General features: G+C 39.4%; 1 protein-coding gene across 2 annotated transcripts in view; it reads right to left on the bottom strand.

Annotated features, from left to right (window-relative positions):
• The window catches only part of LOC110533259 (mucin-17), a 39336-nt gene extending 19527 nt beyond the window's left edge, over positions 1–19809 (bottom strand). Inside the window, exons 1-5 of one of the 2 annotated variants that reach the window (XM_036989467.1) lie at positions 19605–19809; positions 12415–12611; positions 12010–12147; positions 11681–11819; positions 4708–4882 (exon numbers count right to left, since the gene is read on the bottom strand). In XM_036989467.1, coding sequence (XP_036845362.1) covers positions 4708–4882; positions 11681–11819; positions 12010–12147; positions 12415–12611; positions 19605–19730 — 775 coding nt within the window. In that variant the 5' untranslated portion in view covers positions 19731–19809. The remainder of the gene's footprint in view (positions 1–4707; positions 4883–11680; positions 11820–12009; positions 12148–12414; positions 12612–19604) is intronic. The other variant, XM_036989466.1, reaches the window with a different exon arrangement.
• Positions 19810–22466: the final 2657 nt, after the last annotated feature.

Raw genomic sequence — 22466 nt, 5'->3', positions numbered from 1 at the left:
AAAGATAAACTATATAGATATAAACTACCTAGATATAAAGATAAACTACCTAGATATAAAGATGAACTATATAAATATAAACTACCTAGATATAAAGATAAACTACCTAGATATAAACTACCTAGATATAAAAATAAACTACCTGGATATAAATATAAACTACCTAGATATAAAAATAAACTACCTAGATATAAAGATAAACTACCTAGATATAAAAATAAACTACCTAGATATAAAGATAAACTATATAGATATAAACTACCTAGATATAAAGATAAACTACCTAGATATAAAAATAAACTACCTGGATATAAATATAAACTACCTAGATATAAAAATAAACTACCTAGATATAAAGTTAAACTACCTGGATATAAAGATAAACTATATAGATATAAACTACCTGGATATAAATATAAACTACCTAGATATAAAAATAAACTACCTAGATATAAAGATAAACTATCTGGATATAAAGATAAACTACCTAGATATAAAGATAAACTACCTAGATATAAACTACCTAGATATAAAGATAAACTACCTAGATATAAACTACCTAGATATAAAGATAAACTACCTAGATATTAACTACCTGGATATAAAGATAAACTATATAGATATAAACTACCTAGATATAAAGATAAACTACCTAGATATAAACTACCTAGATATAAAGATAAACTGCCTCATATAAACTACTTAGATATAAAGATAAACTACCTCATATAAACTACCTAGATATAAATATAAACTACTTAGATATGAAGATAAACTACCAAGATATAAACTACTTAGATATAAATATAAACTACTTAGATATAAAGATAAACTACCTAGATATAAAAATAAACTACCTAGATATAAACTACCGAGATATAAAAATAAACTACCTAGATATAAAGATAAACTACCTAGATATAAAAATAAACTACCCAGATATAAAGATAAACTATATAGATATAAACTACCTAGATATAAAGATAAACTACCTAGATATAAAGATGAACTATATAGATATAAACTACCTAGATATAAAGATAAACTACCTAGATATAAACTACCGAGATATAAAAATAAACTACCTGGATATAAATATAAACTACCTAGATATAAAAATAAACTACCTAGATATAAAAATAAACTACCTAGATATAAAGATAAGCTATATAGATATAAACTACCTAGATATAAAGATAAACTACCTAGATATAAAAATAAACTACCTGGATATAAATATAAACTACCTAGATATAAAAATAAACTATATAGATATAAACTACCTAGATATAAAGATAAACTACCTAGATATAAACTACCTAGATATAAAGATAAACTACCTAGATATAAACTACCTAGATATAAAGATAAACTACCTAGATATAAAGATAAACTACCTAGATATAAAGATAAACTATATAGATATAAACTACCTAGATATAAAGATAAACTGCCTCATATAAACTACCTAGATATAAAAATAAACTACCTAGATATAAAGATAAACTACCTAGATATAAAGATAAACTACCCAGATATAAAGAGAAACTATATAGATATAAACTACCTAGATATAAAGATAAACTACCTAGATATAAAGGGAAACTATGTAGATATAAACTACCTAGATATAAAGATAAACTACCTAGATATAAACTACCTAGATATAAAGATAAACTTCCCAGATATAAAGATAAACTATATAGATATAAACTACCTAGATTTAAAGATAAACTTCCCAGATATAAAGATAAACTATATAGATATAAACTACCTAGATATAAAGATAATCTACCTAGATATAAAGATAAACTATATAGATATAAACTACCTAGATTTAAAGATAAACTTCCCAGATATAAACTACCTAGATTTAAAGATAAACTTCCCAGATATAAAGATAAACTATATAGATATAAACTACGTAGAAATAAAGATAAACTATATAGATATAAACTACCTAGAAATAAAGATAAACTATATAGATATAAACTACCTAGATATAAAGATAAACTACCTAGATATAAAGATAAACTACCTAGATATAAAGATAAACTATATAGATATAAACTACCTAGATATAAAAATAAACTACCTGGATATAAATATAAACTACCTAGATATAAAAATAAACTACCTAGATATAAAGTTAAACTACCTGGATATAAAGATAAACTATATAGATATAAACTACCTGGATATAAATATAAACTACCTAGATATAAAAATAAACTACCTAGATATAAAGATAAACTATCTGGATATAAAGATAAACTACCTAGATATAAAGATAAACTACCTAGATATAAACTACCTAGATATAAAGATAAACTACCTAGATATAAACTACCTAGATATAAAGATAAACTACCTAGATATTAACTACCTGGATATAAAGATAAACTATATAGATATAAACTACCTAGATATAAAGATAAACTACCTAGATATAAACTACCTAGATATAAAGATAAACTGCCTCATATAAACTACTTAGATATAAAGATAAACTACCTCATATAAACTACCTAGATATAAATATAAACTACTTAGATATGAAGATAAACTACCAAGATATAAACTACTTAGATATAAATATAAACTACTTAGATATAAAGATAAACTACCTAGATATAAAAATAAACTACCTAGATATAAACTACCGAGATATAAAAATAAACTACCTAGATATAAAGATAAACTACCTAGATATAAAAATAAACTACCCAGATATAAAGATAAACTATATAGATATAAACTACCTAGATATAAAGATAAACTACCTAGATATAAAGATGAACTATATAGATATAAACTACCTAGATATAAAGATAAACTACCTAGATATAAACTACCGAGATATAAAAATAAACTACCTGGATATAAATATAAACTACCTAGATATAAAAATAAACTACCTAGATATAAAAATAAACTACCTAGATATAAAGATAAACTATATAGATATAAACTACCTAGATATAAAGATAAACTACCTAGATATAAAAATAAACTACCTGGATATAAATATAAACTACCTAGATATAAAAATAAACTATATAGATATAAACTACCTAGATATAAAGATAAACTACCTAGATATAAACTACCTAGATATAAAGATAAACTACCTAGATATAAACTACCTAGATATAAAGATAAACTACCTAGATATAAAGATAAACTACCTAGATATAAAGATAAACTATATAGATATAAACTACCTAGATATAAAGATAAACTGCCTCATATAAACTACCTAGATATAAAAATAAACTACCTAGATATAAAGATAAACTACCTAGATATAAAGATAAACTACCCAGATATAAAGAGAAACTATATAGATATAAACTACCTAGATATAAAGATAAACTACCTAGATATAAAGGGAAACTATGTAGATATAAACTACCTAGATATAAAGATAAACTACCTAGATATAAACTACCTAGATATAAAGATAAACTTCCCAGATATAAAGATAAACTATATAGATATAAACTACCTAGATTTAAAGATAAACTTCCCAGATATAAAGATAAACTATATAGATATAAACTACCTAGATATAAAGATAATCTACCTAGATATAAAGATAAACTATATAGATATAAACTACCTAGATTTAAAGATAAACTTCCCAGATATAAACTACCTAGATTTAAAGATAAACTTCCCAGATATAAAGATAAACTATATAGATATAAACTACGTAGAAATAAAGATAAACTATATAGATATAAACTACCTAGAAATAAAGATAAACTATATAGATATAAACTACCTAGATATAAAGATAAACTACCTAGATATAAAGATAAACTACCTAGATATAAAGATAAACTATATAGATATAAACTATCTAGATATAAAGATAAACTACCTAGATATAAAGATAAACTACCTAGATATAAAGATAAACTACATAGATATAAACTACCTAGATATAAAGATAAACTATATAGATATAAACTACCTAGATATAAAGATAAACTACCTAGATATAAAGATAAACTACATAGATATAAACTACCTAGATATAAACGACCTAGATTTAAAGATTAACTACCTAGATATAAAGATAAACTATATTGATATAAACTACCTAGATGTATAGATAAACTACCTCATATAAACTACTTAGATATAAAGATAAACTACCTAGATATAAACTACCTAGATATAAAGATAAACTACCTAGATATAAAGATAAACTACCTAGATATAAACTACCTAGATAAAAAGATAAACTACCTAGATATAAAGATAAACTACCTAGATATAAACTACCTAGATGTAAAGATAAACTACCTGGATATAAAGATAAACTACCTGGATAGAAAGATAAACTACCTAGATATAAACTACCTAGATATAAAGATAAACTACCTAGATATAAACTAACTAGATAAAAGATAAACTACCTAGATGTAAAGATAAACTACCTAGATATAAACTAACTAGATAAAAGGTAAACTACCTAGATATAAACTACCTAGATATAAAGATAAACTACCTAGATATAAAGATTAACTACCTAGATATAAAGATTAACTACCTAGATATAAACTACCTAGATATAAAGATAAACTACCTAGATATAAAGATTAACTACCTAGATATAAAGATAAACTACCTAGATATAAACTAACTAGATAAAAGATAAACCTAGATATACAGATAAACTATATAGATCATATGTACCTATCACTGCAAACTGAACAGGTAGTTTGCAGAGTGTGTTGTTTGAGGTCCTGATTGATTGAGATCCGTCAGTATAGGAGAGAGAGATGGACTGAGTCGGGAAATCCTCCATCACTAACTGAACTGCATATGTTCTAGTGGTATTACTGTTGCCCCAAAATGACAAGGTGCAGTTCTGAGGGAGACAAGATAAAAACAAGATTAAATGTGTTATGTCTACATACATTTTTGACTTTTAAATCAACTATATAAACCTATAGATTATTGAAGGATATAACTTAATAATGCCTTATGATCTTATTTCAACTGTCGTAAAAATACATTTACAGGAAAGTCACTAGGTAATCCAAGGTTCTCCTATCAGAATGGAAGCCTGCTGCTAACTGGTTCTCCTATCAGAATGGAAGCCTGCTGCTACCTGGTTCTCCTATCAGAACGGAAGCCTGCTGCTAACTGGTTCTCCTATCAGAACGGAAGCCTGCTGCTAACTGGTTCTCCTATCAGAATGTGAGCCTTCTGATAACTGGCTCTCCTATCAGAATGGAAGCCTGCTGCTACCTGGCTCTCCTATCAGAATGGGAGCCTGCTGCTAGCTGGTTCTCCTATCAGAATGGAAGCCTGCTGGTACCTGGTTCTCCTATCAGAATGGGAGCCTTCTGCTACCTGGTTCTCCTATCAGAATGGAAGCCTGCTGCTACCTGGTCATCCTATCAGAATGGGAGCCTTCTGCTACCTGGTCATCCTATCAGAATGGAAGCCTGCTGCTACCTGGTTCCCCTATCAGAATGGGGCCTGCTGCTACCTGGTTCTCCTATCAGAATGGGGCCTGCTGCTACCTGGTCATCCAATCAGAATGGAAGCCTGCTGCTACCTGGTTCTCCTATCAGAATGGAAGCCTGCTGGTACCTGGTCATCCTATCAGAATGGGAGCCTTCTGCTACCTGGTTCTCCTATCAGAATGGAAGCCTGCTGCTACCTGGTCATCCTATCAGAATGGGAGCCTTCTGCTACCTGGTCATCCTATCAGAATGGGAGCCTTCTGCTACCTGGTCATCCTATCAGAATGGGAGCCTTCTGCTACCTGGTCATCCTATCAGAATGGAAGCCTGCTGCTACCTGGTCATCCAATCAGAATGGAAGCCTGCTGCTAGCTGGTCATCCTATCAGAATGGAAGCCTGCTGCTAACTGGTTCTCCTATCAGAATGGAAGCCTGCTGCTACCTGGCTCTCCTATCAGAATGGGAGCCTGCTGGTACCTGGTTCTCCAATCAGAATGGAAGCCTTCTGCTACCTGGCTCTCCTATCAGAATGGAAGCCTGCTGGTACCTGGTCATTCAATCAGAATGGAAGCCTGCTGTTACCTGGTCATCCAATCAGAATGGAAGCCTGCTGTTAGTAACGGTGAATTAGCTAGCGTCTTTTAGTGCCTTTTCTGCATCCGTCCTTGACTTTCCCTAAATAAGCATTTTAAATTAACACATACATGTTTCTAGAATTTCTATATCACAAACAGTTTTAGTAAGACAATTCTTATTTATTTATTTTTGAGTGAAATGTATTAAATAATTATAATTCCACCTATAGAGTCACATGCAGGTAAGACATTTTTCTTTCTTTCTATATAGTATCAGAAGAGCAGATTCTGAGGTTTCCAGAACACTCTTAAAATGCCAATTCTTAAAATGTAAGAGATTTCAAAAAATCTATTTTTGTGAGTGAGCAAACTAATGAAAATGCTGCTGTATCTATGAAATATCTCTATTTTTGTATTCTAATGTCACCCAAGACCTTCATAAACACACCTTCTGTGTTATTTTTCAGATAGAATACGGACGTGGCTGGACGGAGTGCGCTGTTATGAACAGTCAGATAGTTCTCAACAATGACAAGAAGCTGCCATGTGGGGGAATCGTAGATGGCTCGTTTCAGCTCGATGTATCTTGTTATAAATACCATGTCTTGTTTTGAGGTGTTTTGACTGATGTCATGTCTATGTTAATATGGCAAAAATAATATCTAGCTATCTAACCAACAACTGTAATGATGGATGTGAGAGACAACAAGTGTTCATTGTGAAAGTGTGTTTATGTTTTCAATAAACATTTGGAGACTAAATATAATTTACATTTTGTCAACAATCTAAGCCAACCCTGTCTGTCTTGTCCCATAGTTGAGCAGTGTTGGTTTTGTTGCTGAACAACCAACTCGTCAGTTTTGTTGCTAAACAACCAACCCGTCAGTTTTGTTGCTAAACAACCAACCCGTCAGTTTTGTTGCTAAACAACCAACCCGTCAGTTTTGTTGCTAAACAACCAACCCGTCAGTTTTGTTGATAAACAACCAACCCGTCAGTTTTGTTGCTAAACAACCAACCCGTCAGTTTTGTTGCTAAACAACCAACCCGTCAGTTTTGTTGCTAAACAACCAACCCGTCAGTTTTGTTGCTAAACAACCAACCCGTCAGTTTTGTTGCTAAACAACCAACCCGTCAGTTTTGTTGATAAACAACCAACCCGTCAGTTTTGCTGCTAAACAACCAACCTGTCAGTTTTGCTGCTAAACAACCAACCGGTCAGTTTTGTTGCTAAACAACCAACCCGTCAGTTTTGTTGCTAAACAACCAACCCGTCAGTTTTGTTGATAAACAACCAACCCGTCAGTTTTGTTGATAAACAACCAACCCACCAGTTTTAGCCATGGATTTAATCCCTTGCCAGGCAACACTTGTGTTTCCTGAGGAGAGGGTCCTCTTCACCCTTGTGTTTTCTGAGGAGAGGTTCCTCTTCACCCTTGTGTTTCCTGAGGAGAGGCTCCTCTCCACCCTTGTGTTTCCTGAGGAGTAGGTCCTCTCCACCCTTGTGTTTCCTGAGGAGAGGCTCCTCTCCACCCTTGTGTTTCCTGAGGAGAGGCTCCTCTCCACCCTTGTGTTTCCTGAGGAGAGGCTACTCTCCACCCTTGTGTTTCCTGAGGAGAGGCTCCTCTCCACCCTTGTATGCCTCCTTTCCACCAGTATCTGTCTTTTGATCTTAAGTTGTACATCTCTTAAAGCCTGTCTATCACCACAAATACCTCCCACATAGTACAGTCAGAACACCCTGGAGACCAAATACCTCCCACATTGTACAGTCAGAACACCCTGGAGACCAAATACCTCCCACATAGTACAGTCAGAACACCCTGGAGACCAAATACCTCCCACATAGTACAGTCAGAACACCCTGGAGACCAAATACCTCCCACATAGTACAGTCAGACCACCCTGGAGACCAGATAACTCCCACATAGTACAGTCAAACCACCCTGGAGACCAAATACCTCCCACATAGTACAGTCAGACCACCCTGGAGACCAGATAACTCCCACATAGTACAGTCAGACCACCCTGGAAACCAAATACCTCCCACATAGTATAGTCAAAACACCCCTGGAGACAAGTGATACTGTTGTCATTCCAGATCTGGACAGTTTTAACTGTGGGTTTCTCCCTCTCCAGGAGCCGACAGTAGGTTGGCCTGAGGTAGTTTTAACTGTGGGTTTCACCCTCTCCAGGAGCCGACAGTAGGTTGGCCTGAGGTAGTTTTAACTGTGGGTTTCTCCCTCTCCAGGAGCCGACAGTTGGTTAGCCTGAGGTAGTTTAAACTGTGGGTTTCACCCTCTCCAGGAGCCGACAGTAGGTTGGCCTGAGGTAGTTTTAACTGTGGGTTTCTCCCTCTCCAGGAGCCGACAGTAGGTTGGCCTGGGGTAGTTTTAACTGTGGGTTTCTCCCTCTCTAGGAGCCGACAGTAGGTTGGCCTGAGGTAGTTTTAACTGTGGGTTTCACCCTCTCCAGGAGCCGACAGTAGGTTGGCCTGAGGTAGTTTTAACTGTGGGTTTCTCCCTCTCTAGGAGCCGACAGTAGGTTGGCCTGAGGTAGTTTTAACTGTGGGTTTCACCCTCTCCAGGAGCCGACAGTAGGTTGGCCTGAGGTAGTTTTAACTGTGGGTTTCACCCTCTCCAGGAGCCGACAGTAGGTTGGCCTGAGGTAGTTTTAACTGTGGGTTTCACCCTCTCCAGGAGCCGACAGTAGGTTGGCTTGAGGTAGTTTTAACTGTGGGTTTCTCCCTCTCCAGGAGCCGACAGTAGGTTGGCCTGAGGTAGTTTTATCTGTGGGTTTCACCCTCTCCAGGAGCCGACAGTAGGTTGGCCTGAGGTAGTTTTAACTGTGGGTTTCTCCCTCTCCAGGAGCCGACAGTAGGTTGGCCTGAGGTAGTTTTAACTGTGGGTTTCTCCCTCTCCAGGAGCCGACAGTAGGTTGGCCTGAGGTAGTTTTAACTGTGGGTTTCTCCCTCTCCAGGAGCCGACAGTTGGTTGGCCTGAGGTACAGTCGTGGCCAAAGGTTTTGAGAATGACACAAATATTAAGTAAGTATAATTACAAGTATAATCATAAGTGTCAAAGGCTTTTATTGACAATTATATGAAGTTGATGCAGAGTCAATATTTGCAGTGTTGACCCTTCTTTTTCAAGACCTCTGCAATCCACCCTGGCATGCTGTCAATTAACTTCTGGGCCACATCCTGACTGATGGCAGCCCATTCTTGCATAATCAATGCTTGGAGTTTGTCAGAATTTGTGGGTTTTTGTTTGTCCACCCACCTCTTGAGGATTGACCACAAGTTCTCAATGGGATTAAGGTCTGGGGAGTTTCCTGGCCATGGACCCAAAATATCTATGTTTTGTTCCCCGAGCCACTTAGTTACCACTTAGTTATCACTTTTGGAAAGGTGCTTCATCATGCTGGAAAATGCATTGTTTGTCACCAAACTGTTCCTGAAATGGTTGGGAGAAGTTGCTCTCGGAGGATGTGTTGGTACCATTCTTTATTCATGGCTGTGTTCTTAGGCAAAATTGTGAGTGAGCCCACTCCCTTGGCTGAGAAGCAACCCCACACATGAATGGTGTCAAGATGCTTTACTGTTGGCATGACACAGGACTGATGGTCGCGCTCACCTTATCTTCTCCAGACAAGCTTTTTTCCGGATGCCCCAAACAATCGGAAAGGGGATTCAACGGAGAAAATGACTTCACCCCAGTCCTCAGCAGCCCAAACCATGTACCATTTGCAGAATATCAGTCTGTCCCTGATGTTTTTCCCTGGAGGGAAGTGGCTTCTTTGCTGCCCTTCTTGACACCAGGCCATCCTCCAAAAGTCTTCGCCTCACTGTGCGTGCGGATGCACTCACACCTGCCTGCTGCCATTCCTGGGCAAGCTCTGTACTGGTGGTGCCCCAATCCTGCAGCTGAATTAACTTTAAGAGACGTTCCTTGTGCTTTCTGAACTTTCTTGGGCGCCCTGAAGCCTTCTCCACAACAATTGAACCGCTTTCCTTGAAGATCTTGATGATCCGATAAATTGTTGATTTAGGTGCAATCTTACTGGCAGCAATATCCTTGCTTGTAAAGCCCTTTTTGTGCAAAGCAATGATGACGGCACGTGTTTCCTTGCAGGTTACCATGGCTGACAGAGGAAGAACAATGATTCCAAGCACCACCCTCCTTTTGAAGCTTCCAGTCTGTTATTCGAACTCAATCAGCATGACAGAGTGATCTCCAACCTTATCCTCGTCAACACACACCTGTGTTAACGAGAGAATCACTGATATGTGAGCTGGTCCTTTTGTGGCAGGGCTGAAATACAGCGGAAATGTTTTTTGGGGATTCAGTTCATTTGCATGGCAAAGAGGGACTTTGCAATTAATTGCAATTCATCTGATCACTCTTCATAACATTCTGGAGTGTATGCAAATTGACATCATACAGACTGAGGGAGCAGATTTTGTGAAAATGAATATTTGTGTCATTCTCAAAACTTTTGGCCACGACTGTAGACCACATTGTGGTCTGATGTCCCCAGGGGATGTCTGGTGGTGGCAGAAAGCGTATTTGGTCCCACAAGTCAAGAGTCCTATTTTTCCTAGAGTGACATTTCACATACTGGTGGTATGTGTGCAGGATTTTGTGCAAATAAAAGTTGTTAAAATCCCCTAAAATAGATTTGGGTGCGTCGGGGGGATTCCAGTTTCTACGACAGATTATGAATCATCTCTGATGCCTTTGTTATATTAGCTTTAGGTTGAATGTACACAACAGTAACAGTAACAAACAATTGGGGGAACTCACAGGGAAGATAGAAAGGTCGCAGTGACACAGAAAACAGTTCAATGTCGGGGGTACAGAGTCTCTCTCTTGCCAGGGTCGATCAAAATGCCTTGGCATGTTGAATGACAGTAACCTGCTTTGACCAGCTGGTTGCTGCCTTGGAATGTTGAATGACAGTAACCTGCTTTGACCAGCTGGTTGCTGCCTTGGAATGTTGAATGACAGTAACCTGTTTTGGCCAGCTGGTTGATGCCTTGGCTTGTTAAATGACAGTAACCTGCTTTGGCCAGCTGGTTGCTGCCCTGCTCTGTTACAATGACAGTAACCTGCTTTGGCCAGCTGGTCGCTGCCTTGACTTGTTAAATGACAGCAACTCATTTTGGCCAGCTGGTTGCTGTCTTGGGATGTTAAATGACAGTAACCTGCCTTGGCACTTGATGCCATTTTGACAGTAACATTCTACTAGTCTAAAAATATTTATTCATTTTTCAGACAGTTCTTGAGTCTTATCTCCTTTGTGTCACCAATGGTGTTTCATGAATCCGTTGTCTTTCCTGCCTCGTTAGATCAGCACAGAAATTGACCGTGGTGATAAATTAACTAGTTTTAGGCACTGATATCATGCAGTTTTGGGGTTTTAGCCACTTAGCTGTTGTTTTCGGAATAATGAATGTGGTCTTCCAACATGGATTGTTAGAATGTTACAGTCAAAATGGCTGCACATTGGCAGCGAGGCAGTGAGGACTGGCAGTTTAAGTGCTAATGATCTATTCCTTTTCACTACTTTCATCATCATAGTCCATTGTTGTCTGTATTGTTCTATTTGGATACTAACCTCTCGTAGAGTGAAGTCATTAGGAAGGTCACTTGATGTGTAACACTCATCTGTTGGTACTGCATATCTGCACCTGACCTCATCCCCATCTGGATCAAATGACAATAGTTTGAAATCTCTTTCACAATTAGCAGGGACACTGAGAGAGAGAAAGAAAGAAAGAAAGAAAGAAAGAAAGAGAGAGAGAGAGAGAGAGAGAGAGAGAGAGAGAGACTATTAATTGCAGTGTTTCAGATCTGTTTTCTATTGACTGAATACAACACACAGATTGATAAAATCACTTGTTCGTCAAACTAAATAATTTAACACCGATAAGTAGGAGTATTTACCGCATCAGAGGTATGACAGTGGTCTGTGGAGATCGGTTGACTGTCTTCGTGTCAGACCTGACCCCAAGATCCACAAGAGTCAACAGCCACCAAGCACTAACATAATTATCATTATCTATCCAGTTTCCGCCATCCAATCTGTAATGATAAAGAGACAAAGGTGAAAGGTGAGTTCCAAAAACACATCCTAAACACTGTTGTTATGATGTTCATCATGTACAATACTGTGTCTTTTAACTAATGTGTGTTTTGTCCTTTCTGATGTAATGGGACATGTTGGACATATTGTCTATAACTACTTTGGTAACCAGGATAAAATAACTGAGCTGTTCCCTGTTACTACAAATCAGGTTCATAAACACACTGGTAACGGATGGAAGATTTGAATAGAAAATAAACACTCACAGCAGATCAAAGGTCTGTGTGTTATTGGAGACGTGTCTAGTCATGACTCCCTCTGTCTGACACCAGTCCTCAGATATCCCCTGGTCCACGATGTTAAGCACTAAACTGATCTCATTCCCACAGTCCCCACTGATACAATACCAGGTATAAGTTAGGCAGCCGGTAGAGTGGAAGGTTGTCTTGTAATCAAGGTCCACCTGCAACGACACACTTCATTAAACCAGCACTTCAGACACACTGCAAGACGACTGTCTTTAACAAGTGTGCAACCTAGATACATGTTCTGTTTGGTAAGGAGGGTAAGAGAACAAGCAGGAGCAAGGCATTCTTCATATAGCTAAATGCCTTTATCATTATGGTATGTTCAATAGTACAGAACATTCTAAACTCTGATTCATTTCAGCCTTTGTCAGGGATTACAATGATACAACAAACCTTCTGTAGAGAACAAACCATGTTCCATCAAGGCCTGAAGAGGGAGTGGTTAGGCACAACAATCATTGGTGGACAATGCTTAGTTATCAACAACAGACAAAATCAACTCAAAACAACACTTAGGTATCAACAACAGACATAATCAACTCAAAACAACACTTAGGTATCAACAACAGACATAATCAACTCAAAACAACACTTAGTTATCAACAACAGACAAAATCAATTCAAAACAACACTTAGTTATCAACAATAGATAATATCAATTCAAAACAACACTTAGTTATTAACAATAGATAATATCAATTCAAAACAACACTTAGTTATCAACAACAGACAAAATCAATTCAAAACAACACTTAGGTATCAACAATAGATAATATCAATTCAAAACAACACTTAGTTATCAACAACAGACAAAATCAATTCAAAACAACACTTAGGTATCAACAATACATAATATCAATTCAAAACAACACTTAGTTATCAACAACAGACAAAATCAATTCAAAACAACACTTAGCTATCAACAATAGATAATATCAACTCATAACAACACTTAGGTATTAACAGAGGTGAATATGAGTGGGTATAAGTAGTGAATAGTAGTGGGTATAAGTAGTGAATAGTAGTGGGTATAGGCAGTGTGTTTAAGTAGTGAATAGGAGTGGGTATAAGTAGTGAATAGAAGTTTGTATAAGTAGTGAATAGTAGTGGGTATAAGTACTGAATAGGAGTGGGTATGAGTAGTGAATAGGAGTGGGCATAAGTAGTGAATAGTAGTGGGTCTAAGTAGTGAATAGTAGTGGGTATAAGTACTGAATAGGAGTGGGTATGAGTAGTGAATAGGAGTGGGCATAAGTAGTGAATAGGAGTGGGTATAAGTAGTGGGTGTAAGTAGTGAATAGTAGTGGATATAAGTAGTGAATAGGAGTGGGAATAAGTAGTGAATAGGAGTGGGTATAAGTAGTGAATAGGAGTGGGTAATAGTAGTGAATAGGAGTGGGTATAAGTAGTGAATAGGAGTGGGTAATAGTAGTGCATAGGAGTGGGTATAAGTAGTGAATAGGAGTGGGTATAAGTAGTGAATAGGAGTGGGTATAAGTAGTGAATAGGAGTAGGTGTAAGTAGTGAATAGGAGTGGGTAAAAGTAGTGAATAGGAGTGGGTATAAGTAGTGAATAGGAGTGGGTATAAGTAGTGAATAGGAGTGGGTATACGCAGTGAATAGGAGTGGGTATAAGTAGTGAATAGGAGTGGGTAATAGTAGTGCATAGGAGTGGGTATAAGTAGTGAATAGGAGTGGGTATACGTAGTGAATAGGAGTGGGTATAAGTAGTGAATAGGAGTGGGTATACGTAGTGAATAGGAGTGGGTATCAGCAGTGAATAGGAGTGGGTATAAGTAGTGAATAGGAGTGGGTATAAGTAGTGAATAGGAGTGGGTATAAGTAGTGGGTGTAAGTAGTGAATAGTAGTGGATATAAGTAGTGAATAGGAGTGGTTATAAGTAGTGAATAGGAGTGGGTATAAGTAGTGAATAGGAGTGGGTATAAGTAGTAAATAGGAGCGGATATAAGTAGTGAATAATAGTGGGTATAAGTAGTGAATAGGAGTGGGTATAAGTAGTGAATATGAGTGGGTATAAGTAGTGAATAGTAGCGGGTATAAGCAGTGAATAGGAGTGGGTATAAGTAGTGAATAGGAGTGGGTATAAGTAGTGAATAGGAGTGGGTATAAGTAGTGAATAGGAGTGGGTATAAGTAGTGAATAGGAGTGGGTATAAGTAGCGAATAGGAGTGGGTATATGTAGTGAATAGGAGTGGATATAAGTAGTGAATAGGAGTGGGTATAAGTAGTGAATAGGAGTGGGTATAAGTAGTGAATAGGAGTGGGTATCAGTAGTGAATAGGAGTGGGTATAAGTAGTGAATAGTAGTGGATATAAGTAGTGAATAGTAGTGGATATAAGTAGTGAATAGGAGTGGGTAATAGTAGTGAATAGGAGTGGGTATAAGTAGTGAATAGGAGTGGGTATAAGTAGTGAATAGGAGTGGGTATAAGTAGTGAATAGTAGTGGGTATAGGCAGTGTGTTTAAGTAGTGAATAGGAGTGGGTATAAGTAGTGAATAGAAGTTTGTATAAGTAGTGAATAGTAGTGGGTATAAGTACTGAATAGGAGTGGGTATGAGTAGTGAATAGGAGTGGGCATAAGTAGTGAATAGTAGTGGGTCTAAGTAGTGAATAGTAGTGGGTATAAGTACTGAATAGGAGTGGGTATGAGTAGTGAATAGGAGTGGGCATAAGTAGTGAATAGGAGTGGGTATAAGTAGTGGGTGTAAGTAGTGAATAGTAGTGGATATAAGTAGTGAATAGGAGTGGGAATAAGTAGTGAATAGGAGTGGGTATAAGTAGTGAATAGGAGTGGGTAATAGTAGTGAATAGGAGTGGGTATAAGTAGTGAATAGGAGTGGGTAATAGTAGTGCATAGGAGTGGGTATAAGTAGTGAATAGGAGTGGGTATAAGTAGTGAATAGGAGTGGGTATAAGTAGTGAATAGGAGTAGGTGTAAGTAGCGAATAGGAGTGGGTAAAAGTAGTGAATAGGAGTGGGTATAAGTAGTGAATAGGAGTGGGTATAAGTAGTGAATAGGAGTGGGTATACGCAGTGAATAGGAGTGGGTATAAGTAGTGAATAGGAGTGGGTAATAGTAGTGCATAGGAGTGGGTATAAGTAGTGAATAGGAGTGGGTATACGTAGTGAATAGGAGTGGGTATAAGTAGTGAATAGGAGTGGGTATACGTAGTGAATAGGAGTGGGTATCAGCAGTGAATAGGAGTGGGTATAAGTAGTGAATAGGAGTGGGTATAAGTAGTGAATAGGAGTGGGTATAAGTAGTGGGTGTAAGTAGTGAATAGTAGTGGATATAAGTAGTGAATAGGAGTGGTTATAAGTAGTGAATAGGAGTGGGTATAAGTAGTGAATAGGAGTGGGTATAAGTAGTAAATAGGAGCGGATATAAGTAGTGAATAATAGTGGGTATAAGTAGTGAATAGGAGTGGGTATAAGTAGTGAATATGAGTGGGTATAAGTAGTGAATAGTAGCGGGTATAAGCAGTGAATAGGAGTGGGTATAAGTAGTGAATAGGAGTGGGTATAAGTAGTGAATAGGAGTGGGTATAAGTAGTGAATAGGAGTGGGTATAAGTAGTGAATAGGAGTGGGTATAAGTAGCGAATAGGAGTGGGTATATGTAGTGAATAGGAGTGGATATAAGTAGTGAATAGGAGTGGGTATAAGTAGTGAATAGGAGTGGGTATAAGTAGTGAATAGGAGTGGGTATCAGTAGTGAATAGGAGTGGGTATAAGTAGTGAATAGTAGTGGATATAAGTAGTGAATAGTAGTGGATATAAGTAGTGAATAGGAGTGGGTAATAGTAGTGAATAGGAGTGGGTATAAGTAGTGAATAGGAGTGGGTATAAGTAGTGAATAGGAGTGGGTATAAGTAGTGAATAGGAGTGAATAGGAGTGGGTATAAGTAGTGAATAGGAGTGGGTAATAGGAGTGGGTAATAGTAGTGAGAAAAGTAGAGCCATACATGAAAGAGAACACTAGAGGGCAGCAAACATGCAGCACAGACCAAATGGAAACGTTGTGCGTTCAAAACACCAGGTAAGGTGTTAGGCGCATTTTGTTTCTTCAATTTTACAGGTCATTTTGGAAATCTATGGAAACGTTAGTAAGTTATGTATTCAGAATTGTTTTCTTCATATTCTTTATATCTATTTCCATGTTCACCTTTAGTTTGTAATATATACAACATGTGGTTCTGCAGGAAATAGCCCAATAAAAAAAAACATCTAATCAACAATGACATAATCACCCATTAACTCTGCAACTCTACTCTCTAACTATTGACTTTTGTCATAACTGCGACTGGGGTCAGTTCGGCCCCAAAACATTTACATCAAAGATCAACAAAGATATATTGAATATTGAAATATACCAGATATTACATGCTGAAACACTCAGCAACAATATCACTAAATTGATGGGTTATTACCATAATGTTTCACTGCTTTGTTTTACAGATTTATGATGTGAATTTTTGTATTATTTTATATATTTTATATGTTACCAAAACTACTTGAATGTTCTGGTGGTCACAGTTAGCATAGAGCTGCCAGTTAGCATAGAGCTGCCAGTTAGCATAGAGCTGCCAGTTAGCATAGAGCTGCCAGTTAGCATAGAGCTGCCAGTTAGCAAGGAGCTGTCAGTCTGCAAGGAGCTGTCAGTCTGCAAGGAGCTGCCAGTCTGCAAGGAGCTGCCAGTCTGCAAGGAGCTGCCAGTCTGCATAGAGCTGCCAGTCTGCAAGGAGCTGCCATTCTGCAAGGAGCCGCCAGAGCTGCCTGTCTGCAGGATGCCGCCAAAGCTGCCAGTCTGCAAGGAGCCGCCAGAGCTGCCAGTCTGCAAGGAGCCGCCAGAGCTGCCAGTCTGCAAGGAGCCGCCAGAGCTGCCAGTCTGCAAGGAGCCGCCAGAGCTGCCAGTTAGCATGGAGCAGCCAGGGCCGCCAGTCAGCATGGAGCAGCCAGGGCCGCCAGTCAGCATGGAGCAGCCAGGGCCGCCAGTCAGCATGGAGCAGCCAGTCAGCATGGAGCAGCCAGTCAGCATGGAGCAGCCAGAGCAGCCAGTCAGCATGGAGCAGCCAGAGCTGCCAGTCAGCATGGAGCAGCCAGTCAGCATGGAGCAGCCAGAGCTGCCAGTCAGCATGGAGCAGCCAGTCATCATGGAGCTGCCAGTCATCATGGAGCAGCCAGTCAGCATGGAGCAGCCAGAGCTGCCAGTCAGCATGGAGCAGCCAGTCATCATGGAGCAGCCAGTCAGCATGGAGCAGCCAGAGCTGCCAGTCGACCAGACTCTCCCAGATCTGCCAGTCGACCAGACTCTTCCAGATCTGCCAGTCAGCCAGGATCTGCCAGTCAGCCAGGATCTGCCGAAACCGCCAGCCAGCCAGGATCTGGTAGATTCATCAACCTGCCTGAGCTTCCTCTCACTCCTGAGCTTCCTCTCACTCCTGAGCCTCTCACTCCTGAGCTTCCTCTCACTCCTGAGCTTCCCCTCAGTCCCGAGCTGCCCCTCAGTCCCGATCTGCTCCTCAGTCCAGTGGGGTTCTGGGTGAGGACTACTAGGCCATGGTCGGCGGCGAGGGTGGACTATCCAGGGACGCGAGGAGAGGGGACTAAGACATTGATTGAGTGGGGTCCACGTCCCGCGCCGGAGCCGCCACCATGGACAGACGCCCACCCGGACCCTCCCTATTGTTTTGAGGTGCGTTCGGGAGTCCGCACCTTAGGGGGGGGGTTCTGTCACACCCTGGTCAAAGTATTTTGTGTTTATCTTTATTTATTTGGTCAGGCCAGGGTGTGGCATGGGTTTTTGTATGTGGTGTGTATTTATTGGGATTGTAGCTAGTGGGGTGTTCTAGCTAAGTCTATGGCTGTCTGAAGTGGTTCTCAATCAGAGGCAGGTGTTTATCGTTGTCTCTGATTGGGAACCATATTTAGGCAGCCATATTCTTTGAGTTTGTCGTGGGTGATTGTCCTTAGTGTCATTGTTCTGTGTTAGGTTACACAAGTATAGGCTGTTTCGGTTTTCGTTAAGTTTATTGTTTTGGTAGTGTTTGTGTTTAGTGTGTTACTTCATTAAACATGGATTGCAATAGACACGCCGCATTTTGGTCCGACTCTCCTTCTCATCAAGAAAACCGTTACAGGTAGTTTACTGGTACAGTCAGGTAGTTTACTGGTACAGTCAGGTAGTTTACTGGTACATTCAGGTGGTTTACTGGTACAGTCAGGTGGTTTACAGGTACAGTCTGGTAGTTTACTGGTACAGTCAGGTAGTTTACTGGTACAGTCAGGTAGTTTACTGGTACATTCAGGTGGTTTACTGGTACATTCAGGTGGTTTACTGGTACAGTCTGGTAGTTTACTGGTACAGTCAGGTGGTTTACAGGTACAGTCAGGTAGTTTACTGGTACAGTCAGGTAGTTTACTGGTACAGTCAGGTAGTTTACTGGTACAGTCAGGTAGTTTACAGGTACAGTCTGGTAGTTTGCTGGTACATTCTGGTGGTTTACTGGTATAGTCAGGTAGTTTACTGGTACAGTCAGGTGGTTTACTGGTACATTCTGGCAGTTTAGTGGTACGTTCTGATAGTTTACTGCTAAATTCTGATAGTTTAGTGGCACATTCTGGTAGTTTAGTGGTACATTCTGGTAGTTTACTGCTAAATTCTGATAGTTTAGTGGCACATTCTGGTAGTTTACTGGCACATTCTGGTAGTTTACTGATACATTCTGGTAGTTTAGTGATACATTCTGGTAGTTTAGTGGTACATTCTGATAGTTTAGTGGTACATTATGGTAGTTTACTGGTACATTCTGGTAGTTTACTGGTACATTTAGAAAACACTTAAGAACACTTAAAGCTGCAATACGTAGAAATGTGAGTTATAGATCTGTATTTGTGTGTCTTTTACTGTCTGTTTTGTACACCAGCTTCAAACAGCTGAAAATACTAAATTGTTGGTTATTGAAAATATATTTCACAGCGGTATAAATCTAAAATATACATGTTTGTTTTGTCACAAACTGAAATTAGGCAAACTAGTAGAATTGTAGCAAACAGGAAATGACAGGATATTTAATAGGAAGCATCATCATTGTCATTGGTCTTTTTGGTCTTCATTGGTCTCACCCTGTAGGTTCCGTCTGGGTTGGTCCCTCTGGGGTTGAAGGTCATGGTTCCTCCTAAAAAGTGGGAGGCCCAGGAGCAGGAGACCATCAGCAGTAGCAGTAGTAGGGAGGACTGGGAGGGAGACATGGTGTCTGTCTGTCTCTCTGTCTCTCTCTCTGTCTCTGTCTGTCTGTCTCTCTCTGTTTGTCTGTCTGTCTCTCTGTCTCTCTCTCTGTCTCTCTCTCTCTGAGTCTCTCTGAGATCAGACTCTGCTTTAATAGACACATGTTCAGCAGAGGCACATGCGCACATTAATCTGCAAGCACACTGAACTGCCCACACACACACACACACACACACACACACACACACACACTTACAGAAGCAGACTGACACATTTTAATCACCAGACTGCCGATGGAATCCCAGTGTGGTAAAAGATTGTTGTTTGTAACTTGATTCAGGGCAAGATACCAGAGCTGACATGAAGGCGTCATGGAAACTGGGCTCACACTGGTTCAATCAACATTGTTTCCACAAGGAAATGGTTCAATGAAATGATGTGGAACCAACGCGGAATAGATGTTGAATTGACGTCTGCACCCAGTGGGAGGTGTTCCTGGAACAAAGTCAGGAGTTGAAATGAGAAACACACTTTCTTTTGTTTGCAAACTTTGCATTACATTCCAAATACAACATACAACATAGATAATTACAATAATTAACAACTTTAGATTTGACAATGTTACATGTACAGGGAAGAATGCTAAAAGTCAACATCTGACCAATAGCAGAGAGTAACAGAGAGTAGCAGACAGTACCAGACAGTAACCAACACTAACTGATATTACTGACAGTAGCAGACAGTACCAGACAGTACCAGACAGTAACAGACAGTACCAGACAGCAACAGACAGTAGCAGACAGTAACAGACAGCAACAGACAGCAGCAGACAGTAACAGACAGTAACAGACAGCAGCAGACAGTAACAGACAGCAACAGACAGCAGCAGACAGTAGCAGACAGCAACAGACAGCAGCAAACAGTAACAGACAGTAACAGACAGTACCAGACAGCACCAGACAGTAAACAGACAGTAGCAGACAGTAACAGACAGCAACAGACAGCAGGAGACAGTAGCAGACAGTAACAGACAGTAACAAACAGTAACAGACAGTAACAGACAGTAACAGACAGTAGCAGATAGTAACAGACAGTACCAGACAGTATCAGACAGTACCAGACAGTACCAGACTGTAACAGACAGCACCAGACAGTAACTGATAGGAACATCAGTAGCAGACAGTAACAGACTGTAACAGACAGTACCAGACAGTAACAGACATTAACAGACAGTAACAGACAGTACCAGACTGTAACAGACAGCACCAGACAGTAACTGATAGGAACATCAGTAGCAGACAGTAACAGACAGTAACAGACAGTAACAGACAGTACCAGACAGTAACAGACTGTGGCAGACAGTAACAGACTGTGACAGACAGTAACAGACAGTACCAGACAGCAACAGACTGTAACAGACAGCAACATGCAGTAACAGACAGTACCAGACAGTAACATCAGTAGCAGACTGCAACAGACAGTACCAGACAGTAACATCAGTAGCAGACAGTAACAGACAGTAACAGACAGCACCAGACAGTAACAGACAGTAACAGACAGTAACAGACAGTACCAGACAGCAACAGGCAGCAACAGACAGCAACAGACAGTAATGAACAGTAACAGACAGTAATAGACTGTAACAGGCAGTAACAGACTGTAACAGACAGTAACAGACGGACAGTAACAGACTGTAACAGACAGTAACAGACCGTAACAGACTGTAACATACAGTAACAGACAGGAACATCAGTAGCAGACAGTAACAGACTGTAACCCTATTACAGGGGCTGAGTCACTGGCTTACTGGGGCTCTCTCATGCCGTCCCTGGAGGGGGTGCGTCACCTGAGTGGGTTGATTCACTGATGTGGTCATCCTGTCTGGGTTGGCGCAGACAACCCCCCCCCCCCCCCTTGGGTTGTGCCGTGGCGGAGGTCTTTGTGGGCTATACTCAGCCTTGTCTCAGGATGGTAAGTTGGTGGTTGAAGATATCCCTCTAGTGGTGTGGGGGCTGTGCTTTGGCAAAGTGGGTGGGGTTATATCCTTCCTGTTTGGCCCTGTCCGGGGGTGTCCTCGTTATATCTGGAGTACTCTCCTGTCCTATTCGGTGTCCTGTGTGAATCTAAGTGTGCGTTCTCTAATTCTCTCCTTCTCTCTTTCTTTTTCTCTCTCGGAGGACCTGAGCCCTAGGACCATGCCCCAGGACTACCTGACATGATGACTCCTTGCTGTCCCCAGTCCACCTGGCCGTGCTGCTGCTCCAGTTTCAACTGACCTGAGCCCTAGGACCATGCCCCAGGACTACCTGACATGATGACTCCTTGCTGTCCCCAGTCCACCTGACCGTTCTGCTGCTCCAGTTTCAACTGTTCTGCCTTATTATTATTCGACCATGCTGGTCATTTATGAACATTTGAACATCTTGGCCATGTTCTGTTATAATCTCTACCCGGCACAGCCAGAAGAGGACTGGCCACCACACATAGCCTGGTTCCTCTCTAGGTTTCTTCCTAGGTTTTGGCCTTTCTAGGGAGTTTTTCCTAGCCACCGTGCTTCTACACCTGCATTGCTTGCTGTTTGGGGTTTTAGGCTGGGTTTCTGTACAGCACTTTGAGATATCAGCTGATCAGTTGAACGAAGGGCTATATAAATAAATGTGATTTGATTTGATTTAGTGGATATACTGTAAGTAGCGGATAGTAGTAGTAGTATAAGTAGTGAATAGTAGTGGGTGTAAGTAGTGAATAGGAGTGGGTAT

The sequence above is a fragment of the Oncorhynchus mykiss genome, chromosome 10 (genome assembly GCF_013265735.2).
Source record: "Oncorhynchus mykiss isolate Arlee chromosome 10, USDA_OmykA_1.1, whole genome shotgun sequence".
In the NCBI taxonomy this organism is placed as follows: domain Eukaryota; kingdom Metazoa; phylum Chordata; class Actinopteri; order Salmoniformes; family Salmonidae; genus Oncorhynchus; species Oncorhynchus mykiss.
This window is presented reverse-complemented; position numbering and strand designations above follow the sequence as displayed.